This window comes from Cupressus sempervirens, chromosome 3 (assembly GCF_028749045.1).
Source record: "Cupressus sempervirens isolate cs-2001-9-10 chromosome 3, ASM2874904v1, whole genome shotgun sequence".
Taxonomy (NCBI): Eukaryota; Viridiplantae; Streptophyta; class Pinopsida; order Cupressales; family Cupressaceae; genus Cupressus; species Cupressus sempervirens.
In genome coordinates this window covers 1,118,423,826-1,118,446,380 of record NC_143120.1, presented here as the reverse complement: position 1 = coordinate 1,118,446,380, position 22,555 = coordinate 1,118,423,826, and the positions used below count along the sequence as shown (strand labels likewise).

The window sequence follows — 22,555 nt, the reverse complement described above, 5'->3', positions numbered from 1 at the left end:
GAGTCTGGGACACCGATGTGGAGGGAAAGAAGTGCTAAAAAACATGGACCATCTATCTAAGAAAGGTGTTTCAAGCAAAGAACCTTGGGCATGAGACCACCAATGCAAAAAGGGACAATTACATAGAATGGAAGAGGAGAGCGACCATGATGCACCTAATAAAAAATAAAAATCAGTGGGAAAGAATATGGATCATTAGTAGTGATTACTCAAGAAAGAGGAATTTTGACCTTTTCGTGTCAAAGGAACATTAAAGGGTCAAAGGGTTATTTCATTAGTACATACAAGAGCCTCCCAAAATTTCATTAATAAAGACATGGTAACAAAGACAAGATTGAAAACTGAAAACTTCAAAGGCTTCAAAGTGATGATGGGTAATGGCATTATTGACCTATGTACAAAGATCATTCCCCAATTACAAATCACCTTAAATAGTCATACTATAAAGGCAGATTTTTACACAGTAAAATTACAATATGATATCATCCTAAGAATGCCTTGGATTGACTATTTGGGACATTTCACTACGGATAATCCTTATCTGGAGTTATGTTTCAAACATGAGGGAAAAATATAACATTAAAGGGATAACCTGATGATTCCCCCAAATGTCTTGTAATAGAATAAAGCATATCCTCTGACGTGATCAAGGAGAATGGGTACCACAATATATGGTTCTTGTTAAACCCCCTAATAGATGAGTCTATGGTGCATGTGGATATTCACCCCATTCTTAGAAAAACACAAGAAGATTTTTGAAGATATTCCTCCTGGTCTACCACTTGAAAGAGGTTTTGAGCATTCCATAGAGTTAGAAGAGGGAGCCAAACTGGTCATAACAACCCCTTATAGACATCCCCATAAATACAAAGGAGATTGAAAAGACCAAAGAATTATTGGAGATGGGACACATTCAACCCAATATTAGTCTATTTGCTTCCTCAGTAGTACTAGTCAAAAAAGGATGAAACTACTAGAATGTGCAGTGACTATAGAGCACTAAACAAAAAAACCATCAAGAATAGATACCCAATCCCAAGAATAGATGCGTTAATAGATGAATTGCATGGTGCTTGATACTCTCAAAAGTTGATTTAAGTTCGGGCTATCACTAAATCAAATTGAGGAAGGAAGATGATCCAAAAACAGCCTTCAAATGCCACTACGAACATTTTGAATTTCTAGTCCTCCCATTTGGTCTCACTTATGCTCTTGCAATGTTTCAATCGTGCATGAACCATATTTTTAGGCAACAATTAAGGAAGTTTCTCTTCATATTCTTTGATGACATAATCATTTATAATAAAACATGGGAGGAACATTCACATCATCAAAAAAGTTCTAAATACTCTAGAAATGAAGCCATTATATGCCAAGATTTCAAAATGTGAGGTCGGGCTAGAGGAGATTCTTTACCTAGGACATAAGATCAATGCATAAGTGAGTGTAGGTGAAGAGAAGATCAATGCCATCAAATCATTGCTGAGATCAAAATCCTAACTCAACTTCAAGGATTTGTTTGGTTGTGCAGCTGCTACAGGTGATTTGTAAAAGGATTCTCTAAGATTGCTGCTCCTCTTACAGACTTGAGAAAGAAAGGCGCATTCACATGGAACAATAAGGCATGACAAGCATTTAAACAACTAAAAGAGACTATGAGTTCATGTCCTATTTTGGCCATACCTAATTTTACAATGCCCTTCGTGTTACATTATGATGCATCAGGGAAAGGAATTGGAATAGTTCTCATGCAAAAGAAGCATTCCCTAACATTTGAGAGTCGTAAACTCACAAAGTCAGAAAAGCATTTATTCCATAAATGATAAAGAAATGTTGTCCATAATACATGCTTTAGCGAAGTTCCAATAATATCTAGTTTGGGGCAAATTCATTGTGAAAACAAATCATAATGTAGTCTTCGTTTCTTCTTGAGCCAGAGTGATCTTAATGATCGACAACAAAAGTGGGTAAGCAAGATCTAGGATTACGATTTTGATATAGAATATGTAAAAGGTGTAAATAATGGAGCTACATATGTCTTATGTAGACGTCCCTCCTCAATATTATTACCAACATTTTAGGGGAATGGAAAAGAGATATCATTGTTGAGTATGCAAAGGTCCCCAAGGCTGACAAAATGTTAGAGGGGAGAATTCCAAATGAAGACTTCAAAATCAGGGATGATATTATATTGTACAAGGGAAGAGTATTCTTGGCTTCTGATTCAAGAATAAAGAACATAACCTTGAAAGAGTATAATGATAAGCCTTTATTTGACCATCAAGGATACTTGATAACATACAAATAGATGAGAGAAATATTCATGGAAAGGATTGAAAAATGATGTCTGGAGATATGTACATGAAAGTATGACATGTCAACAGAATAAGGTGGAACAAACATATCCCGCAGTTTTTTTACAACTTTTACCCATTCCTAACAAAAAATGGGAGAGCATTTCGATGGACCTCATAACCGGCTTACCCATAGTACATGGAAAGAACAACAGTTATGTGGTAGTGGATGGACTCACCAAGTATGCTCATTTTTTTCCTATTGCCACCTAATCATCAACACATCAGATAGCAAAATTGTTTTTCAAGGAAGTATTCAAGTTTCATGGGCTTCCACAAAAGATTATCAGTGATAGGAATAGCAATTTCCTCAGCCAATTTTGGCAAGAGCTTTTCAGGTAAGCAAAAACTAGTCCAACTCCTAGCATGAGTTACCGCCCTCATATTGATGGGCAAACAGAAATAGTAAATAAGTGGTTAGAAGAATATTTGAGGAACTATGTAACTGGACATCAAAGACCTTGGATCAGATGACTGCATTTAGGAGAGTGTTGCTATAATACAACCCTTCATATGTCCATTGGAATGACCTCTTTGAAAGCTTTATATGGTTATGAAGTTGCTACCTTTAGAAACCTTGTCCATTGGAAAGCCGAATGCCAAGCGTAGAATAATTTTGTCAACAAAGCACACATATCGTAAAAATTCTAAAGGAAAATGTACATCAAGCTCAGAATCAACAAAAGATCTACGTCAACAGAAATCACATCGAAAGGACATTTATTGTTGATCTAGTGTTCCTAAGATTACAACCGTACAAACAAACTTCAATTAGGAAGAGGAGAGCCGAAAAAATCAAACAATGATTTATGGGTCATATAAGGTGCTAAGGATGATTGGTGAAGTAGCATATGAACTAGAGCTTCCCAAAAACAGTAAGATTCATAATGTATTTCATGTTTCCCGACTTAAGAAAGTTTTTGGACAACAGGTAGAGCCTTGCATTAAATTGTCACCACTTGATGACAAAGGCCAACTCATGCTAGAACCAAAAGCTGTCTTGGAAATTCGGGAAAGAAGGTTGAGAAACAACACCATTACAAAATATTTAATCCAATGAAAGAACCTGCCTGAGGAAGATGCAACTTGGGAAAAAGAAGTTGTCAAATTGCTTGAGGACAAGAAAAATCGAGAGGGAGGAATTGTAATGACACTCGATTGATTATGAATCCCTCTATTAATAATCTATCATTTTTATCCTAAATAATAAATTAACCCATATAAAATTAGAATGTTTATTGATTAAATTTAAGAGCTTCGCTAAATCAAATAAGATCGACCCATATCAAATGTTTAAATATTTATTCTTAATCAAAATAATAACTATTGTTATTTATTCATTTATGATCAATCAAAATAATATTAACCAAATAATAATAATTTATTTATTAATTCATTTTTAAATAGATAATCAATTATTTACTAATTATTGTTAATCAAAATAATAATCAAAACATCTGTTGAACAAAATAGTAATGCCGATAATAAACTAAAAATATTTAGAAGGGTGACATGATTTATTTGTGACCAAGCTATTGGTCGTGGCCTCCCAAATATGTCGCCATCTATATAAAGAAGATGGTAATCCGTTCTAGTGGCATGGAAAAGCATCTAGCTCAACAAGAAAACATGAATAACCACGTCAGCCTCCAGCACAGTTAATCAAAATTACCATGTCGTCACAGACAAGGAACTGACAATATCGGGTCAAGGAAGAAAAAATGCAGTCAAATAGGGAAAACAAGCTGGTCGAACATGTCACCTTAGTAGGAAAGATGAATGATGAGTTCCGCCTCAAACCATCCACATGACAATAAAGGAAAAGACAATGGAATCGTGGCACCCATATGTATCATTTGACAGTCACTGAGGAATACCATTAGTAAGTGTTGAGACATAGTAGCTTCGGTCAGATATTAGGGTGATGAATTGTATACAAACCCTTAAAGATAATACTACGACCCTCATATCAAAATTGGAACTCTATGCATACTGAAATCTGTACTAACAGATTCTGATTATAACTATCCTCTCTTAACATAGATCAAATATGATCTTATGAGTTTATAAAGCAGATCAAATAATGACCGTACATGCTATTGTTGAGCCTCTTTTTGGATCGGGCAAATGATCTATAAAGCTCTAGCAGATTGGCAATTTGACAAGAGTTATATTTGGCAATTTATTAACAAACAAGATTAGGGATCACATTAACTAGTTGTTAAGTATAAAGTCATGTTATGAGCGGACATGAGACATGTCCTCTCATGACATGCCTCTGAGGCAATATTAATACCTCGTCGATCAGACCAAGAGAGATATAGAAATCAATCAATACTATCTCTTTGGAAGTTATGGCAGTTTCCGATTTGAGGATAAATTGCATTCTCTCATTTACACTTATATTTCATATAATTCACTAAACTGATTCCTTCAATTGTAAAGTCTCATGATAACCTGCAACAAAAGTAAATCAGTGCATTCAAATCTGCAAATTTTTAAAACTATACCAGTCTGATAAGAAGTTTAATATACATTCACAATAAGACAGAACATAAAGTACAAACTACAGATACATCCAAAATTCAAATTTCATCATCTACAGAGAAAGATAACACTCCTAATAATACATACGTTAGGCAACGATAAGGAGAGAAACTTAGAATCGGTAGTAGATGGAAAGACAAAAAGGGAAGTCTGATACAGAACTAAGAACAATACAGGATACCAGCTATAGAGAATTAACTGTGAAGACAGTCCCTGTTTCTATAAATTGAATATTAAACTGGAATCTTGCATACTGAGATGTACCAGAGACATAAGATAATAAAACCATAAGGAAGGGCTTTGCCTGCAGAGAAGGCATCAATCACTACAAACACCAGGGGACAATTAAACTCATTGGAATTTAAACTCCCTTAGGAATTAAAGTAGAGACTTGAGGATCTATAAAGGGCTTCAATAGTGAAGCAAGGCAGAGAGTAAGCATCTTTGAAGGTCAGTATATTGAAATTTCCAAATCATAGGCATATGAGAGGATGGATAAACCCAGTATGGTTATCCACAAGGCTTAGGATGAGTAAGACGTCCCCTAAGAAGGATGGATAGTTCAATACAATTATCCATAAGGTCTTAAAGAGAGGAGTAACATGAGGAGGTTGTGCTTAGTGGAGATTTGTTCTATAACTAGAGCCCCAGGAAGCCCTACCCTAGAAACTAAGCATCTGATCACAGCCTCTCCCTAAGAAGTGGATTACTTGGGAATTTAGAATGTTATATTTTAGATACTCATAATTTGTAATAAGTAGTTAGTATTTTACTCTCATTGATGATTTTATTTCTTGGAGTACTAACATGTATCGCATGTTCATTAGCTAGGAGCTTGAAAATTTCAGACAAAGAACCAAGGGACATTACATTCTCTCTTGGGTAGCATGTTCTTGCCAGTTTTCATGACCGTTGGTGGATTTCAATCTTGCAATGGATATCTACGATCATGAATCTTCGGTGGTGCATCTAGCAATGTTCTTGGACCATGTGAGGACCTAAATTTAGATCCACAAGCTTTTAAATGGTTTATATAACTTGTTCCTTATGATTTGGGGCTAAGCTTATTTGGTTGTAGTATGTTTCCTGTTCTTGGGGAATGTTTTGGATGTTGAGGCCAACCTGCATGTTGTGATGCCTATATATTGCAACGTGATGTATCTCATGAGGCAATCAACTCCTCAACATAGGATTAGACATCATTAATATTGGATTTAAGGTCTCTGACCGAAGATTGTAAGCAATTAGGCAGGTATGAGCTTCGCATGTAAGAAGGCACATTGTTGAACCTTTGTACGTTTTATTTTCTATGAATGTATGCCAAGCTCGCATTGTTCTCTCCATATACTTGTTATTTCCGTTGTGTTCACTCTTGCTGCATGATAAGACCAATCTCTTTGAGGTCTCTCCAACCGGAGACCACCGTCAAGTGTTATCAGAGCGAGGTTGTGTTCCTTGTGAATTTGTGTTGTGAATTTGAGGTTGCGAAGTCCTAATTGAGTCTGCTTGTAGGAAAGAGTTGAGATCTGACCTATAATTGCAAAGGGTGGCAAGGATGGTTCAGGGAAGGAGAGATGCCCAGTAATGGGTATGCTGAGGCAAATTTCGGCTAGACTTGAAGTAGTGCAAACTGTCCAAAGAAGAGTAAGAGCTATTGAAGATGTAAATGATGAAGAAACTGAGGAAGCTGTTGCGGGAAATGCTGAACCTGTACTTGAACAAGGGGATAAAAGATTTCTAAGAGCCCTGACTAGAGTTAATGCAAGACCACATTTCAACTTACCGGGTTATGATGGTAAGCTAGATTTAGATCAAGTACTTGATTGGATTACTGAGATGGAAAAAGTATTTCAAATATGAAAGTACAAATGCAGATATGAAAGTGAAAATTGCTAGCAGTGAGTGAAAGGACATTCATCATTATGGCCGGAACACTTGCAAATCGATAGACAAAGAATAGGCAAGGTAAAGATACGACCATGGGACAAGATTATGAATAAGTTGAGGGTAAATTTTAACTTGGTGATTATTGAGTTAGTTTGGTGAGTAAGATGTAGAATTTAAAACAGAAAGAATCTATTTTAAATGAGTATACCGAAGAATGTGATAGGTTGGATATCAAATTTGGACATATGGATGACGAGGTTGAAAGAATTGCAAGGTAAAGATACGACCATGGGACAAGATTATGAATAAGTTGAGGGTAAATTTTAACTTGGTGATTATTAAGTTAGTTTGGTGAGTAAGATGTAGAATTTAAAACAGAAAGAATCTATTTTAAATGAGTATACCGAAGAATGTTATAGGTTGGATATCAAATTTGGACATATGGATGACGAGGTTGAAAGAATTGCAAGATACCTTAATGTTTTGAGGATATCTATTCAGGATGAGATTAGTTTGGTTAAGATGGAAAGTATTAAGGAAGATTATCGGTTTTCCCTAAAAGCTGAGGATAAATTAAACAAGAGATAGGAACATAAACAAAGAGGAAGAGGTGGCAGATTTTAGAGAGGTAGGACATTTATTGGAGGAGGAAGATCTTATTCAAGATCTGAATGATTGTAATAATCCATACTAGATTATTATGTGTCAACACTGATTATATTCGAAGTAACCCATATTTCAGACCATAGGAATTTGAACAAATGATTGGTGAGCAATCTGATTTATTTATTCTGAGTAATATCTCTCAAACTGAGAGTTTCAAACACTAGATAATTTATCAAACAATTGGTGTACTTCTCACAATTTACTGGTAACCTTTTCAGACTGACTGAATACTTGATTCTGGAAACATACCTGTAATAATCTTAACTAGACTTCAAACTCAGCACACATTATCCTTCAATCATGATTCTGTAGACTGACATTATGACAAACAGTTAGAATGTAACCTTGGTATTAAGCTTTGATACTACTGTAACGTTCTTGGCCGGAATGGATCACAAGATGTTAATCTTGAACTACAGAAATTTTATCAAACAGTTGTTAAAAGAAACATTATCTCTGCCAGCTACTGTACTAATTCCCCACACCAAATAATATAAATAACAAGTAACTTGTGAGGTTCAACTTAGAATAATATTATGAAGGCAACTCAATATTGAAATGATAGTCAATAACCAGACTAATAACCAATACCATTAGTACATTTGTGAATGACAAATTTTGGAATATAGTGACATTCATATTTTTCTAGTGCTTGAATTAAAACAGGATAACAAATAGGAACCAACCCGTTCACATTGTGTGGCCCTTTGGGGTAGCTGGAAATGGTGGAATGGTCTTGCTGTACTCACATTCAGATGTCTGCTCTGAAATTACTGCATTACGGCTGAGGTACTCTCACCCTGAAGTTGCTAACACCCACCCTCCTATCGAATCGCAGTCCCTTAATACTGAGTGTAGGAGTTCGCAGACTGATCACGTTAACACTCTGAGCTATGCCACTTCATACGCATTCTGCCAACACAATATATTTGCACCGCTGTAAACTAGTCACTAAACTGTCAATGTCTAAGCTGACTGTCCTCTGGTATGAAGGTATTAAGTATAGTTGTTATTCTGAAAACAAGTCGACTTTCCCTATCCAGTTTCATCAGCAAATATATATAAAAAATCCGGAGGTCTGTCAACAACAAACTGTCACAGTCGACTTGGAGTGGAATATACTCAAATGGAACTTGATCGCTATCCACAAAAGACTTGTTATTTTATTCTAATCTTCCAAAAACACCCTTACCAACCTGCAGATATTATTTCTTACAAAATCCTCTTGCCGTTATTTTCCCAATTCTGAGAGAACTTCATTAATCTGAGAACACAAATCTGAGTGAAAATGGTGAAGGCTAGGTTTTGCGTCTAGTCTCACTCTCCTTTCATAAGGGTTTTCGTCCTTCGAAAACAAAATCCAGTCACATTGAAGCAACCTGATTAATATTTGCATAATATTATATATTCATTGTACCAATCCCAATGCAAATGCTTTCCTTTATAACTTTGAAATGAGGGGAGGTACAAACAACTTAGCAATGTCGGATAAAAGACTATTTTGTCTTTTAGTCACTTAAGTCATTTTGTCATAAAGTGATTTTATAACTTTATAATAGCTATAAAGTATTTAAACAAATTACTTAAGTCACTTAAACTTTAATATCTCTTGAAATACTTGTCTGATTGCTGTTTACCGCATAGGGTAAGAAGTTCAACACATGTATAACACGATTCAATTCAGAACAGTACTTTATTCATGTATGCACTAGCAGATTACAATCCGATTACAATGACTACAATGATCTATCGATGATTACCACGATTCTTCCAAAGTCCATCTCGGACGTGTACATATACCTTTCCAAAGGGGTGACTCAAGCGTCGCGCGCCCGTTTGGATACTACTCTACCCGTCAGCTACACCATACATTTACCGACAACATCATCCCCCCCAAAAGAAAAGTCGTCTCCGGACGACAATACAAAATATCTTAGACAAATTAACAATAAAATACATTAATTGACTAACTACAACAAGATATATCTGTTTCTGTCACATCACTTTCACATTCAGCCCGTGCCTACACCAAATTGGTCTCCAAACCACGTTGCATCATTGCCCGCGTTGTTGCTATTGTTCGACGCTTCTTGCGTTAGTAACACCTGCTGGTGTCCTTTTGTTTTCAAGTTAAACGGGCACTCTTTCAGGGAATGCCCCGCCACCTGGCAGATGTCACAAAACTGCTTCTTCGGGCATGAACCCTTCGTATGGCCATCCTCCTTGCAATTTGTGCACCACAGTTCTCCTTTTACTATATCTGGATTCTTTTTCAAATTTTTGAATTCTTTCATCATCTGCAGCATGTCTTTCTATAGCGCTTTCACCTTCTTGTTCGATTCCTCATCACTACTACTACTCTTTGAGGATGAATCATCCGAATCAGAGGACTTATGTTTCTTCTTCTTACTCGTCTTCTGTTCGCTTTCTAAATCCATGGCACGAGTATATGCATCGGCGTACGACGCTGGTGATACTATCTTCATTTTCTTTTTAAGAGCCGACCACAACCCCTCCACAAACCACCGTTTTTTCAACCCATCCGCTGGTTGACTCTCCATCTTTCCGATCAATTCTTTCAGTCGCCTGGCATAGGTTCAGACTATCTCATTCTTTCCTTGTTTGGTGTTGTAGATTTCTGCCACTATTTCATTATCATCTCGGATTAATCTAAATTCTGCTATAAATTCTTTTTTAACATTCTCCCATGTATTAAGTTTCTGAGGACTAGTGTCAGAAAACCAATCTATCGCCACACCCTGTAGGGTCACTGGAAATTGTGTTACCCAATCATCCTCATCCGTCACACCATTTCCCATCCATATGGTTTCACACATTTTACAATGTCTGATAGGGTCTACTGAATCATCACCGTGAACTTGGGTAACTTTTCTTTAGGGCCAGCCACCGTTACTTGTCTTGGATTCTGAGGTACTTGTGTACCCACACTGTTCTGAACTCTCACGTTGTTCTGTGCTCTTGCGCTGTTTTGGACTCCCGCGCTGTTCTGTGTTCCCGCTCTGTTCGGGACTTCTGCGTTGTTTTGGACAACAATCTTGTTTCCACCAACTACGTTGTCTGGTGAAAAGTCTTCAAGTGACGTTCTATTCTCCGCCTGTATTCGTTTGTCCGGTGTATCGGGAACGAAGAGATCCCTCCACGCTCATGCTCCCTCGGCACTCTGAGCCGTGCAAGTTGCTTCCCTTCCATTCAGACACTCTCCCCTCGGCGTATGCAGGTTAAGGAATTCTTCCCTTGTTTCCTCCACCAAATTCAAGCGTTGTCAAGTTTCTTCCAGCAATTCTTCGGCACTCCTCAACCTACCAGGTGAGTGCACTCCCTCCGTCTGTGCCTCTTCACCCCTTCGGTGCCCTTCGGAAATTTGCTGAAGTCTCTGTCTACGTTCTGCTTGCTATGTTAAAATTAATATTTCTTTTGTTGTACTTAGTTCATTCTTATCTTTCACCTTATTCTGATCTTTGTTTGGCAAATTCAGCAGTAATCTTCATATCATTTGTTCGTTCCAGGTACGTCTGGCAACGGCGCCAAATGTTTGCCGCATAGGGTAAGAAGTTCAACACATGTATAACACGATTCGATTTAGAACAGGTACTTTATTCATGTATGCACTTGCAGATTACAATCCGATTACAATGACTACAATGATCTATCGATGATTACCACGATTCTTCCAAAGTCCATCTCGGACGTGTACATATACCTTTCCGAAGGGGTGACTCAAGCGTCGCGCGCCCGTTCGGATACTACTCTACCCGTCGGCTACACTATACATTTACCGACAACAATTGCCATGCTGTCATAAATAGGAATCTCTACTCATAATTCCTCATGTGACCAAATACACTTTCTAAATTTAGAAAGGGTCCATCTCCATTACCCATGACTTACTATACGTAGTAAGTATGGCAAATGAAGTCCCAATGACATCAAACGAAGGCCAAATCCATAAATTGCTGAATGTTGGAGATGAACCAATCCTTAGAAGACCCTCTAACCATCCTCATTAGCCTACGATGATCCAATATTAGGCTAATCTCTGAAATACTGATGCTGGCAACCAATGGGGACATTACAATGATGACAAATCAAATTGGAAATAAGAAATTTCATACTGAGGAAGAAGAGGTTACCTTAGAGGTAATGACTATAAAAGAGAAGATAGAAGCTTGTTCAAGGGCACTTGTTTCAAATGTGGAGGACATAGAGCATTTGAGCGCACGCAAGGTAGTTCAAGCAAGAAGACCGATAGTAGTAGGGGGAATGCATTTATAGAGAAAGAGTCAGATGAATCTATGAATCAATCGGAAGACGAAGAAGCCTAGATGGTTAGGAGAGCATTGTGTAATGAGGAACCTAATCAAGAACCGGTATTGAGGAAAAAATGGTTTAATACTAGATGTGAAGTTGTAGGGAAGTGTTGCGAATCCATCATTAATAGTGGGAGTTCAAATAATCTAGCATAAAGGAAGTTGGTTACTAAGTTGCAACTATCAACAATGAAACATCTAAGGCCATATCCAATTGCATGGATAAGAGATGATTATAAGGTATTGTTAAGTGAGCAAGTGTAGTGAAATTTAAGATAGGATCTTATCATGATGAAGTTCTTAGTGATATCATGCTGATGGATTGTTGCCATATCTTGTTGGGTAGACCTTGATAGTACGATAGACAAGCTATATATGATGGTAGATTGAATAGGTTTACCATTGTAGCAAACGGGATAAAGAAAGTATTGTTACCTTTGATAGGAGATCTAAGAATGTGAATTATGCCACTGGAAGGATATGCTTGGCCAAAGGAAGAAAATTCTTGGATGGTATAAAGAAGGAAAGTTTGTATTTTTCCTTGATTTCAAAGAAACTCGATTTGGGAGTGCTAGCTACACATCCTAAAGAGATAAAAGAGTTACTGATAGAATTTGAAGACATCATTTTAGAGAATGTACCAGATGGATTACCCCCTACTAGAAGTATCGCTCATTGTATGGATCTAGTTGTGGGAGCAAGTTTACGAACAAAGCACCAAATCGAATGACACTTACAGAAAATGAAGAATTAAATAGGCAAGTGCAAGATTGTTGAAGAAGGGCAAAATTAGAGAAAGTTTGAGCCTTTGTGCAGTACTGGTAATATTGGCACCTAAGAAAAGTGGAGAATGGAGAATGTGTACCGATTCCAAAGCTATAAACAAAATTGAAGTAAGGTATACATTTCCTTTGCCTAGAATGGATGTCATAATGGATTGTTTGAGTGGACCAAAGTATTTTACCAAGATTGATTAGAAGATAGTTATCATCTGATCAAAGTAGAGAAGGTGATGAATGGAAGACTACTTTTAAGACTAATGAATGGTTGGTTATGCCTTTTGGTTTAATTGGTACACCTAATACTTTCATGAGATTGATATATGACGTTTTGAAGAAATTCTTGGGTAATCTTGTGATTGTGAACCTAGATATTCTAAGTTTTAGTAAGAGTAAGGAAGAACACTTGTTGCATATGAGACAAGTATTGTAGAGATTGAAAGAAGAGAAGTTGTTGATCAATATAAAAAAATTTTTTTTCATGAACAAAGAGAATATTTTTGGGATTGGTGATTTCAATTAAAGGTTTGAAGATGGATCCTGGATTTTGGAATAGCCTACAATAGAGAGTATTGCATAAGTTAGATCATTTCATGGACTCACTTGTTTCTACCATAAATCTATTAGGAATTCAATTAAATTTGTAATCCTATGACAAAGACTATGAGAGGTGATAAGGACTTTAGATGGACACATGGAGCTGACCGGTGTTTTGATTTATTAAAGCATAAAGCTTTTGAAAAACCAGTTTTGGCCTTACCAGATTTCAATAAAGTATTTCAAGTGGATTGTAATGCGAGTGTGAATGCGATTGGAGTTGTTTTAAGTCAAGAAGGTAGACCTGTTGCATTTTATAGTGAAAAGTTAAATGATGCCAAGAGGAATTATTTGGTTATGATCTAGAGTTTTATGCCATAGATCAAGCTTTCAAGAAGTGAAGACATTACAGGTTGCCAAAGGAGTTTGTGTTGTATACTAATCATAAAGACTTGCAATATTTGAATAGTCAAGGGAAATTAAATTAGAGATACATGAGATGGGTTGAGTTCTTGCAGAGTTGTGTTGAAACACCAAAGTGAACAATCTAATAGAGCAGTTGATGCATTGAGTAGAAGGAATTTGCCAATAGAAATAAAGCTAAAAATACTTGGATTCGATGAATTGAAGAGCTTATATGAGATAAATCCTAATTTTTCAAATGCATGGAAGACTTGTAAGGAACCGGTAACAGTTGATTGAAGGAAATGACTGGATTATTTCATTTGGGATGATATTTTATTCAAGGGACTTCAGCTATGCATACCTAGAGGATTAATAGGTGATAATTTGATTAAGAAGAAACATATTGGAGGACTTTCCATACACTTTGGTATTGACATGACAATAAGTTTGATAAGTGAGAGGTATTATTGGCCACAAATTTATAAGGATGTATAAATTTTATTCAAAGTTGTAGAGTTTGTCAGGTTGCTAAAGGTGGTAGTCAGCATGTGGGTTTGTATACACCTTAAACTATACCTAGTAGACCTAGGGAGGATATTAGCATGGATTTTGTTTTGGGGTTTACCGAAGACATAGAGGTAATGATTCTATATTTGTGGTAGTGGATAGATTTTCTAAAATATCACATTCATTCCTTGTAAGAAGATATCTAATGCAATACATCTAGTTGACTTATTCTTTAAAGAGATTGTAAGATTGCACAGGGTATTGAGGAGTATAGTTTCAGATAGGGATAGCAAGTTTTTAGGTTATTTTTGGAGGACACCGTAGAGGAAGTTGGATATTGATTTGAAGTTTTGTTCTACTTTTCATACACAAATTGATGGACAAAAAGAGGCGGTGAACAAGAGTTTAGGTAATTTGTTGAGGAGTTTGGTTTGAGATAAGCCTGGTAATTGGGATTTGATTTTAGCAGAAGCAAAGTTTGCATATAACAGTTCAATGAATAGTAGTACAATTGGCGAAGTATCAAGGAAGAACTCAACGAATTACCTAACAAGGGTTTTGTCCTCTAAGATTCAAGGAGGAACAGACAGGTTCAATCCAATAACATATCGATGTCTAATGTCTAATATAGGAACAAATGAGTCTCTACTCTTCATTTTTTATCTTCTGGAGGAAATTTGCATTTTAAAATTATAATAATTCATTTTCCCCCAAAAAATGACCCATGTGAAATAATAATACACGTGTTAAGTTCCTCTTAACTATGCGTCCAATTTTAAACAATTTCATTACCTTTCCACTTTAGACCACTTTAGTGGAATATTAACGAAAATTTAATAGCTCACTCAAATTGTAAAAAGCACTAAAATTGAATTGGGTTCAAGCTTTGAACACACTGGGATGATACGAAAGATGTATAATGATGATTGGAGCCAAATGTCTAACTTGTTAAAAATAGAATTGCTCACCAAGAAGTTTGAAGAATAGCCCAAAGAGTCTGGATTTACTTTTGAAAGAGTTATGGCAATCCATAACACCAACTTAGCTCAAAATAACCAATAAAAACCTATAAATAATTAATGTGCATCCTCCATGATGTTTGGAGTTTTCCTTGTACACCTAGAAGCTTAATGGTTAACTCAGAAGAAAATAAAAAATTTCATGAAACAATAATGAGATGGGAACATTATAAATTACAATAATGCAATTTGTGCCAAAAAAAGTTTCACAAACTTATGTGTGATTCTTGCATTTAACATTTGTGTTATAAATCTCTTATTTTTGGTGATTTAGATTTTTTGACAATAGACAAAGTTAAGTAAAAAAATTCTTCTTATCTAGTGTAGATGTGCTGAAAATGCTTTATGATCTCAATCAAGAAAATACATAGGTAGGTTTTTTATTAAGTTTGTTTCAATGCATGCCTCTAAATCTATGGATTCTGAAATGATAGTTGATTTTTGTATCAAATGAAGGATAGGAATACTCCTTATATATAGAAGATTACAAAAAATCTTTGCATAATGGAAACAATTGAGAACTAAAGACAAACAAAAGTTACTAAAACTGACTGGCTTACAAAACAAAAAATTACTAAGTAAACTACTTCATAGAACAATATTAATTTAATACCCTCCTTTAATGGTCATTCTATTAATTGCAACAGTTGTCCCCAAAATTTTACGACCTGGTAATACACACAGGGTCTTTGATGCCAAGGGCTATGGTTTTCTCCTTGCCGTTGAATCTTTGGGTACCTTCCAACATTATGTTAGGTAATGAAGCCAGCTCACATTATCTAGTCATGTAAAACAAGATAAAATTTGGCTTCTTAAATACCTTCAAATTTTGTTGAGAAAAATTGGCAAAAACAAAAACCCATTACTTTTTTTAAAAGCTCATGCAGAAAATTTCGAACACCCATGATTTTTTGGAAAATTGCTCTAAACTGTGACAATTTGGAAAATCCACAATTTTGTAAAACAATCATGCAAAAACTCTTAAGTACTTTTGTAGGAACTATTCGCCCTAGAATTTCTAGGTGCAACACAAAAACCGCTGCAAGAAACCACAATTTTATCCAAAAATCGTCAAGAAAAGCTGCTGCAAAACAAAACAATAATTTTGTGAAAAAATTGTCAGAAACTTTTCGTGTTGTATCAAAAAATGGTAAAAAACCATAAAAAATCAGCAAACTTTGGGCTAAAAAGCCACTATTTTCTGGAAAAAATTGTGCAAAAACCCTCTAATTTTTTTAACTTTTGCTGGAGCAAAGATCAATAAATCTAAAAAGCTTGATTTTTGTTGAAGCAAAAATCTGACCAAAAAACCCTTGAAAATCTTCAAGGTTTTCTCATGAAACATTCAGGAGTAAACAATAATTTTATTCTATAAAAAACTCTAAAATATCCCCATGATATTTGTTTTAAAAACATCAGGCAAAAACTTCTAGAAATTTCTTTAAAACTCCTAGGTTATTAAACCACAAAATTTTATGGGAAAATTTATAAAAAATCAACCCCTGCTCAAATACCATGAAATAATTATTGATTTTTTATTAAACAAAGGAGGAATACTCCTTATAAAGAAGATTATAGAAGAATCTTCCATAACAAAATCAATCGAACTAGAGGTTAGTGAAACTGACTGATTACATAATAGAAAGTTTCTAAGAAAACTACTCGAATAACCATTATAATTTAAATATTACTTTAATAGATTTTAGTTAAAAAGGAGCTCCCTCCCACAATTAGAAAACCATTTATTCTACAGGCTATTCCATTTTGTGTCCATTCAAAAGGTGTGCAGTTAAATGCTAAAGCCTAACTTGGCGACTTGCTTCCATAGGATTATACATGTCTAGAAGATTTACTGTATTAAGATAAATAGTTGTTAGACATCTCAGTCTTGTTCATAGAATCTCACCTTTTTGTTCTGTTCTTTGATGACACCTCATCTGTAGCTTCATAATATTCTTTAAATTTAGTGAGGTTGCATACAATTCTTTTGTTCACTCACTTTCACCTCGACATGCTTTTATAATGAGGCATCCTAGATTTATTCTTCAATCTATTGGTTGAATCTAGTCCCATTAAAACATGGGCATGGGAAAATATGAACATGTGTTATAGATCTTTATTTTGCCTCACCTCTTTCCATTTTTGGATTGGAAATTTAATAGATATACAACACAGGGTTCTTAGTCTAAAGTGGAGATGCATGCTTTAATAAGAGTTAGATTTCAGCACTTCTACGAGACTGTTTACTAACTTTTTCATTTTTTACATCGGTGTTGTTCTTAGTGGGGTGTGGCTGGCATCTTTCATTTGTGGGGATACATTTTCATACATGGAAACCTGACCTGGCCTAAATTCTGCGATTAATTCTTTCCATCCACATAAATTATGGATAAGGTGGGGGGATGGGGGTGTCTTCATCTACTTTTGTATTTTTTGCAGCCCTCCTGAAAGATCTTGGAGCCCAAATCTTACACCTGTATGGATGTTTCTCAACAATTTCATTACTAATTGAAAACCAAATTATGATAGAAAACAAAGTAATAACTGTATATTCATGTTAACACCATAATGAGATGTAAATGAGTATTTGAGTTACCACTTGCTTATAGGAGATAGTCTTAAGTGGTTGCCGGTATTGTAATGTCCCCACTTTAGCAGTCAACCAAGTGTGTGTGCGTTAGCCTAGTTGTACATAAAGGGATCTTAGAGTGTTTTGGCCTAGTCATCTCCAGTTTGGGCCAAAATGTAGTTGATTTACTTAGTCTTAGGCATACTTACTATTTTTAGTAAATCAGCAGGACAAAGAGGAGACTAGTTTTGGTGATTGAATTTGATACTACTCGGCGAGAGCTTTCCGACGAGCTATCACTCATGCTATTCAGAGTCCAATAGCTAATATATTTTAATACCTGAAGTATTATTAAAGTAACATTTAATTTAATTGTAAAATATTAAAGTTCTACTTTAATATTAAATTTTACGAGAATGTGTGCAAATCAAAAGAGGGCGCTTGAGGGAGACATAAGTGATTATTTTAATATGTTTTATATTGCACATCTTTTATCCCACATTGCTCATGTGAGTTGAATTGACTCTTGGAGAAAGAATAAAATAAGCATTAGTGGCTTCATTCGGCAAGTTGAATATAAGAAGTAAATTGATGTGTCAGTTGCAGATCTGTTGTTGGCATTAGAGGACGTCTATCCTCTCTTTGACATTTTAGATGTCATTCCCTTGGGGTTTGGCCTTTGGAATTCATTGTTATCAGCTTCATTAATAGGCAGATTGGGCGCATTTCCAGCTATAGGTGGATTGGGTGTTTGCTCATATCATTCTTGCTTCTTGTCCGATGCTTATGCCATTTTGAAGGGATGATTTTATGAGGATCTTGGACTGATTGAAGACAGATTTTATTGTAGCAGCACTATAGTACGACACTATTCATGTTACTGTAGCAGCAAGTTGGGAAGTCATTATTGGAACATTACGTTATAATATTGGAGTAAATAGTGAGTTGAAAAGTCTGCTATGTATTTGATTTTATTAGATAAAAATAATATTATTTCAGCAGTAGTTCAATCTTCAGTTTGCATATTATTATAAACTCCTTGTTCATGTTATGTGATTTCAACTCTATGCAAAGACATAAAAAAAAAAACAAACATTTTACTTCTGGAGCCATAAAGGGATTTAAACATTTTACGGAGAAATAAAGAGTTGGATGCAAATTATTTGACTAAATTCCTATCAGCAGCTGGTTTAGTTTTTGGGCATTTTTAGGGTGTCCATTACACATATGTTATGTTAGGTAAGCATATTTGTGTAGTATTGCATTTACATTTAGAGATTATCTGTACTTTATCAAATTTTAAACTCTCCAAAATTTTAGCAGTGTTCTTGTTGCATACTTCCAGGTTACAACCCCGGCAAGATCTGGAGAAAACTTGTTACGTGTTGCTGAGCATTGTGGAATGATGATTCCCAATATGGTAAATAATTTTTGTTTAGTCTTCACTACTTTTCCTTTCAAGTGAATTATGCTCAGAAGTAGTTAAGTAAAATGGAAAAATATTTCTTACTCTTAACATGTTATTCATATAAGTATTCATTTCATTTTGTCAATAAGAGCAATATTATGATATTTTTTTGGAAATATTTGTATCAAAAACATGGCAGGCCATTTCAAGGGAGTGAATTCCAATAATCATAATAATATTATATGAACTCAATATTTGATGATATGAAAGAGAGTTGTTATCCTTATTTATAGGTTTTAATATGTAGAACATACCCCTTAATCTTAATCAAGAGGGAGTTCAATCAAGAGGGATTAGTATATGAACTAATATTTATGTTAGGTTTACTATGTAGGACATATCCTTTAATCTTAATTGAGAATGATTTATATATTAACTGATATTTAAGTCAGGGTCGATCATGTTTATTCTTATCATGATTAGGAATATATTCTTAAGAATTTATCAGATTAGAATCATAATAAGTTTGCAAAGGTATGATTGATTTTATCCTGATAGAGTTCCTTACATGGTTCTGTAGCTTGCCAACATGTAGTTGTAATTTGGGCTCATTGTAACAATTGATAATGGTGCGTTCTTTTATCATTAATTTCTGATTCCTTTTCCTCAATTCCTCAGCTGCCCAGATTTCTTACAACCATTCTAGACCAACCAATTCTCGTGTTGTCTAAATATTGATCCTTTTGAAATTTCTAACATATTATACAGAAATCATTTTATATGGCATTTTCTGTCCATGAATAACTAGATCAGTACTCTCTTGTTAATAAATAATATCGTGCCATCTTTTATAATTACTACATACATAATAATTGTTGAGCTCTGCTCCAATGAGCTGCAGATTTTTGGTGCAATCATAAAAAATGTTTCTCTAGTTACTTGTCTTCCCCTTTTCTATGGCATTTGGTGTGAATTTGGAAATGGTTTGTGCTATTAGTAACAAATAATTCTTTGAAATAGTGGAGGATTAGCTGCAGCATGTCAGAATGGAGAACAACAATGAAACTTCTAATAAGAGTATTGTAAAATAACAACCATAGTTGCTTTAGTACTAACTCCCAATGCGTGGGGATTTTACAGAGCTTCTGTTTTGAAGGATCATGCTACCATTGCGAAATGGAAGTAATTGGAGGAGCACAAGAGGTATTAGAACTTCTATGCTTTAGCTGTTATAGTGAAGGGACTGGTATGATTGAATATCAAAAGGCTTAAATAAATGGATGTTGAAACTAATGAAGTCCTTTATAACCACTTAAATCGTACTCCATTATGATACTTCCATATCTCTTCGTTCTAACAAAATTTAGCAAACTGATGATTCTATTATCATAAACTTAATGCAATAGGTATTACAAACTTCTTCCTCGTGTCAAACCAAATATCTCATCATTAGAGGATGCCTTTCCTTGCTAATGGTCAAACGGGAAATCTTATCATAGTGCGGGGTACTTTTTACTAATGATGATCAAAACTAACCCTGCTCTAAGCTATGTATCTATCAGAAAGTTTCATGTGCTCATTTTTTTTACAGGTCGGCTGTCAAGATAGTTCAGATCTCATTAGAAGCTGTTTATGCCCTGTAAGAACTAGTCGTGTCCTCTTTCCAAATTTTAGCACATTCATTTATGCCTTATGTATATTGAATCTACCCATGAAATGCAAACTATCATCTTTAGATTATAAAGGCCTCTTTTAAAATCAATTATTTCTTTGGATATTAAGTTAGTTGTGATACTGTTTCTTTATCCTCTTTATCTTTTCTTCAACAGGTTCCGGCAGGAAGGACTTCTATAGACATCAATGTATTTGATGATGATGGTATGTGACAAAATTATAACATATTGAGTGAGATAACTCTCCATTGCAATAATCCCAAAACTTCAATATCCATAAGTGTCCAGCAAGATAGCATTACATGAAAACTTAAGAAGGAAGTCTATGAAGAAAGACAATAATGTGAAGATCTTGTTTCCAAAATATTTACTAATTTACTAATGGGCTTCTTCCGTTAATATTTGTATGTCATGATAACTATTGCAAATAAATGCTTGCATTTTCAAAATTTTAACCAAATCATATGATTGTAGAATGATATCTCGAAAGTGAAATTTTCGAACAAGAACTTCACATCTTATCTTAATACCATAAGACAATTTTCAATATGAGATATCATACACAAGAAAAAATATACGTGAATGATTTTTATCATAAATTGTGATGCCCCCTTTTGCAGGTTTAAGCAATTGGCAAAGACCCTTAGTCTATTTTAATTCTGGTAGGTTATTTGGGATGTTTTTAAATTAAGCAGCAGCTAAATTAGGGGGCTGACCCCATACAACAGAGAAAATCCAGGATGGACACAAGACCACCATTAAAAACACATTAATGGCAGCGAGTGAAACTAAAGTTGTCAGGTATCAAAAACCTTATAGCTCATCAAAACTAAAAGTCTAGGCACAGAACTAAACCACCTAAGAGAACTCAAAGCCAAGAGAGGCCACGTGCAACAAAGAGCCGAAAGCTCCAACTAAGAATTACAAAGAAAGTGCCAAAATAGGCAAATGGCAATGCATTGGCAACCACCCACAATAGAGGGCTTAAACCAAAAACCTTTAAAAAGGACGGTATTGGCAATGAGCCTCTCAAAACAACACCCTAATTACTAATCTGAGCACTCCCTGGCTATAGATGATGCAAGAGCATCCTTGGGCTGTTGGCAATCTTGTATCCCCAAAAAGATATTTGCTTTATTTTATGTTTGCCAATTATTTGTCTGACAGTTTGATTCGACGAACACATGTTTGTCCTTTTTCAGATTTTGCGGGCTTGACTTCTTATTGTGGACCTATCATGGATCATTATCCTATGTGTGCAAAATTTAATGTTATACTTTGTTGGAGTTATGCCTCATTTTCTTGGGCACTGATTTCCTACGTGGTGCTTCATACGATGCTTGGTATTTGTTTCAGCAAGGTTCTATATTTAAGAGTTAGCTTATGTGCTCTTGGATCTATATGGTTGGATAACATGTGAACCTATATCTATGGCCACCGAAGATATTATAGTGTATTATATATTTGGTCATTAACTCATTGAGGGTCAATTCTATTATATATAACACATTTCCTATTATTGGAGATTGTGAACTCAAATCCAATTTGTGTGTTTTGATGACTATATATGTAATGCAATTGAGTCTTGTGAGTCAACATGTTTAGTGGAGCAAGAGGATAGCTTTAGAATTAAGGATTTGGTTTGTAATTTGGAATGTATTGGCCGTAACCGAGAAGGCCTTACGACCTGACATGTATCTTGTTCATTTGATGTACTTCAAGATTTGTTGTTAATAAAAGAGTTTTCAATTGTATCTTGTTCTTTTGTTGTGTTGTTATTCGTTGGGGGTTTGGTCATCTGCTGTAAGTATACATCTATCTTGTACTGCATCAGATGGTATTAGAGAAAAGGTTGATCTGATTGTGACTAATCTGA

General features: G+C 35.2%; 1 protein-coding gene across 3 annotated transcripts in view; it reads left to right on the top strand.

Moving 5' to 3' along the window:
* Positions 1–21,226, top strand: part of LOC149570720 (uncharacterized) — a 65,167-nt gene extending 43,941 nt beyond the window's left edge. Inside the window, exons 1-5 of one of the 3 annotated variants that reach the window (XM_089823248.1) lie at positions 5,816–5,891; positions 18,944–19,018; positions 20,147–20,209; positions 20,598–20,645; positions 20,836–21,226. In XM_089823248.1, the coding sequence (XP_089679374.1) occupies positions 5,835–5,891; positions 18,944–19,018; positions 20,147–20,209; positions 20,598–20,645; positions 20,836–20,892 (300 nt within the window). In that variant the 5' untranslated portion in view covers positions 5,816–5,834 and the 3' untranslated portion in view covers positions 20,893–21,226. Of the gene's footprint in view, positions 1–5,815; positions 5,892–18,943; positions 19,019–20,146; positions 20,212–20,597; positions 20,646–20,835 lie in introns of those variants that run through there. The other 2 variants (XR_016363020.1, XR_016363021.1) reach the window with 2 other exon arrangements.
* Positions 21,227–22,555: the final 1,329 nt, after the last annotated feature.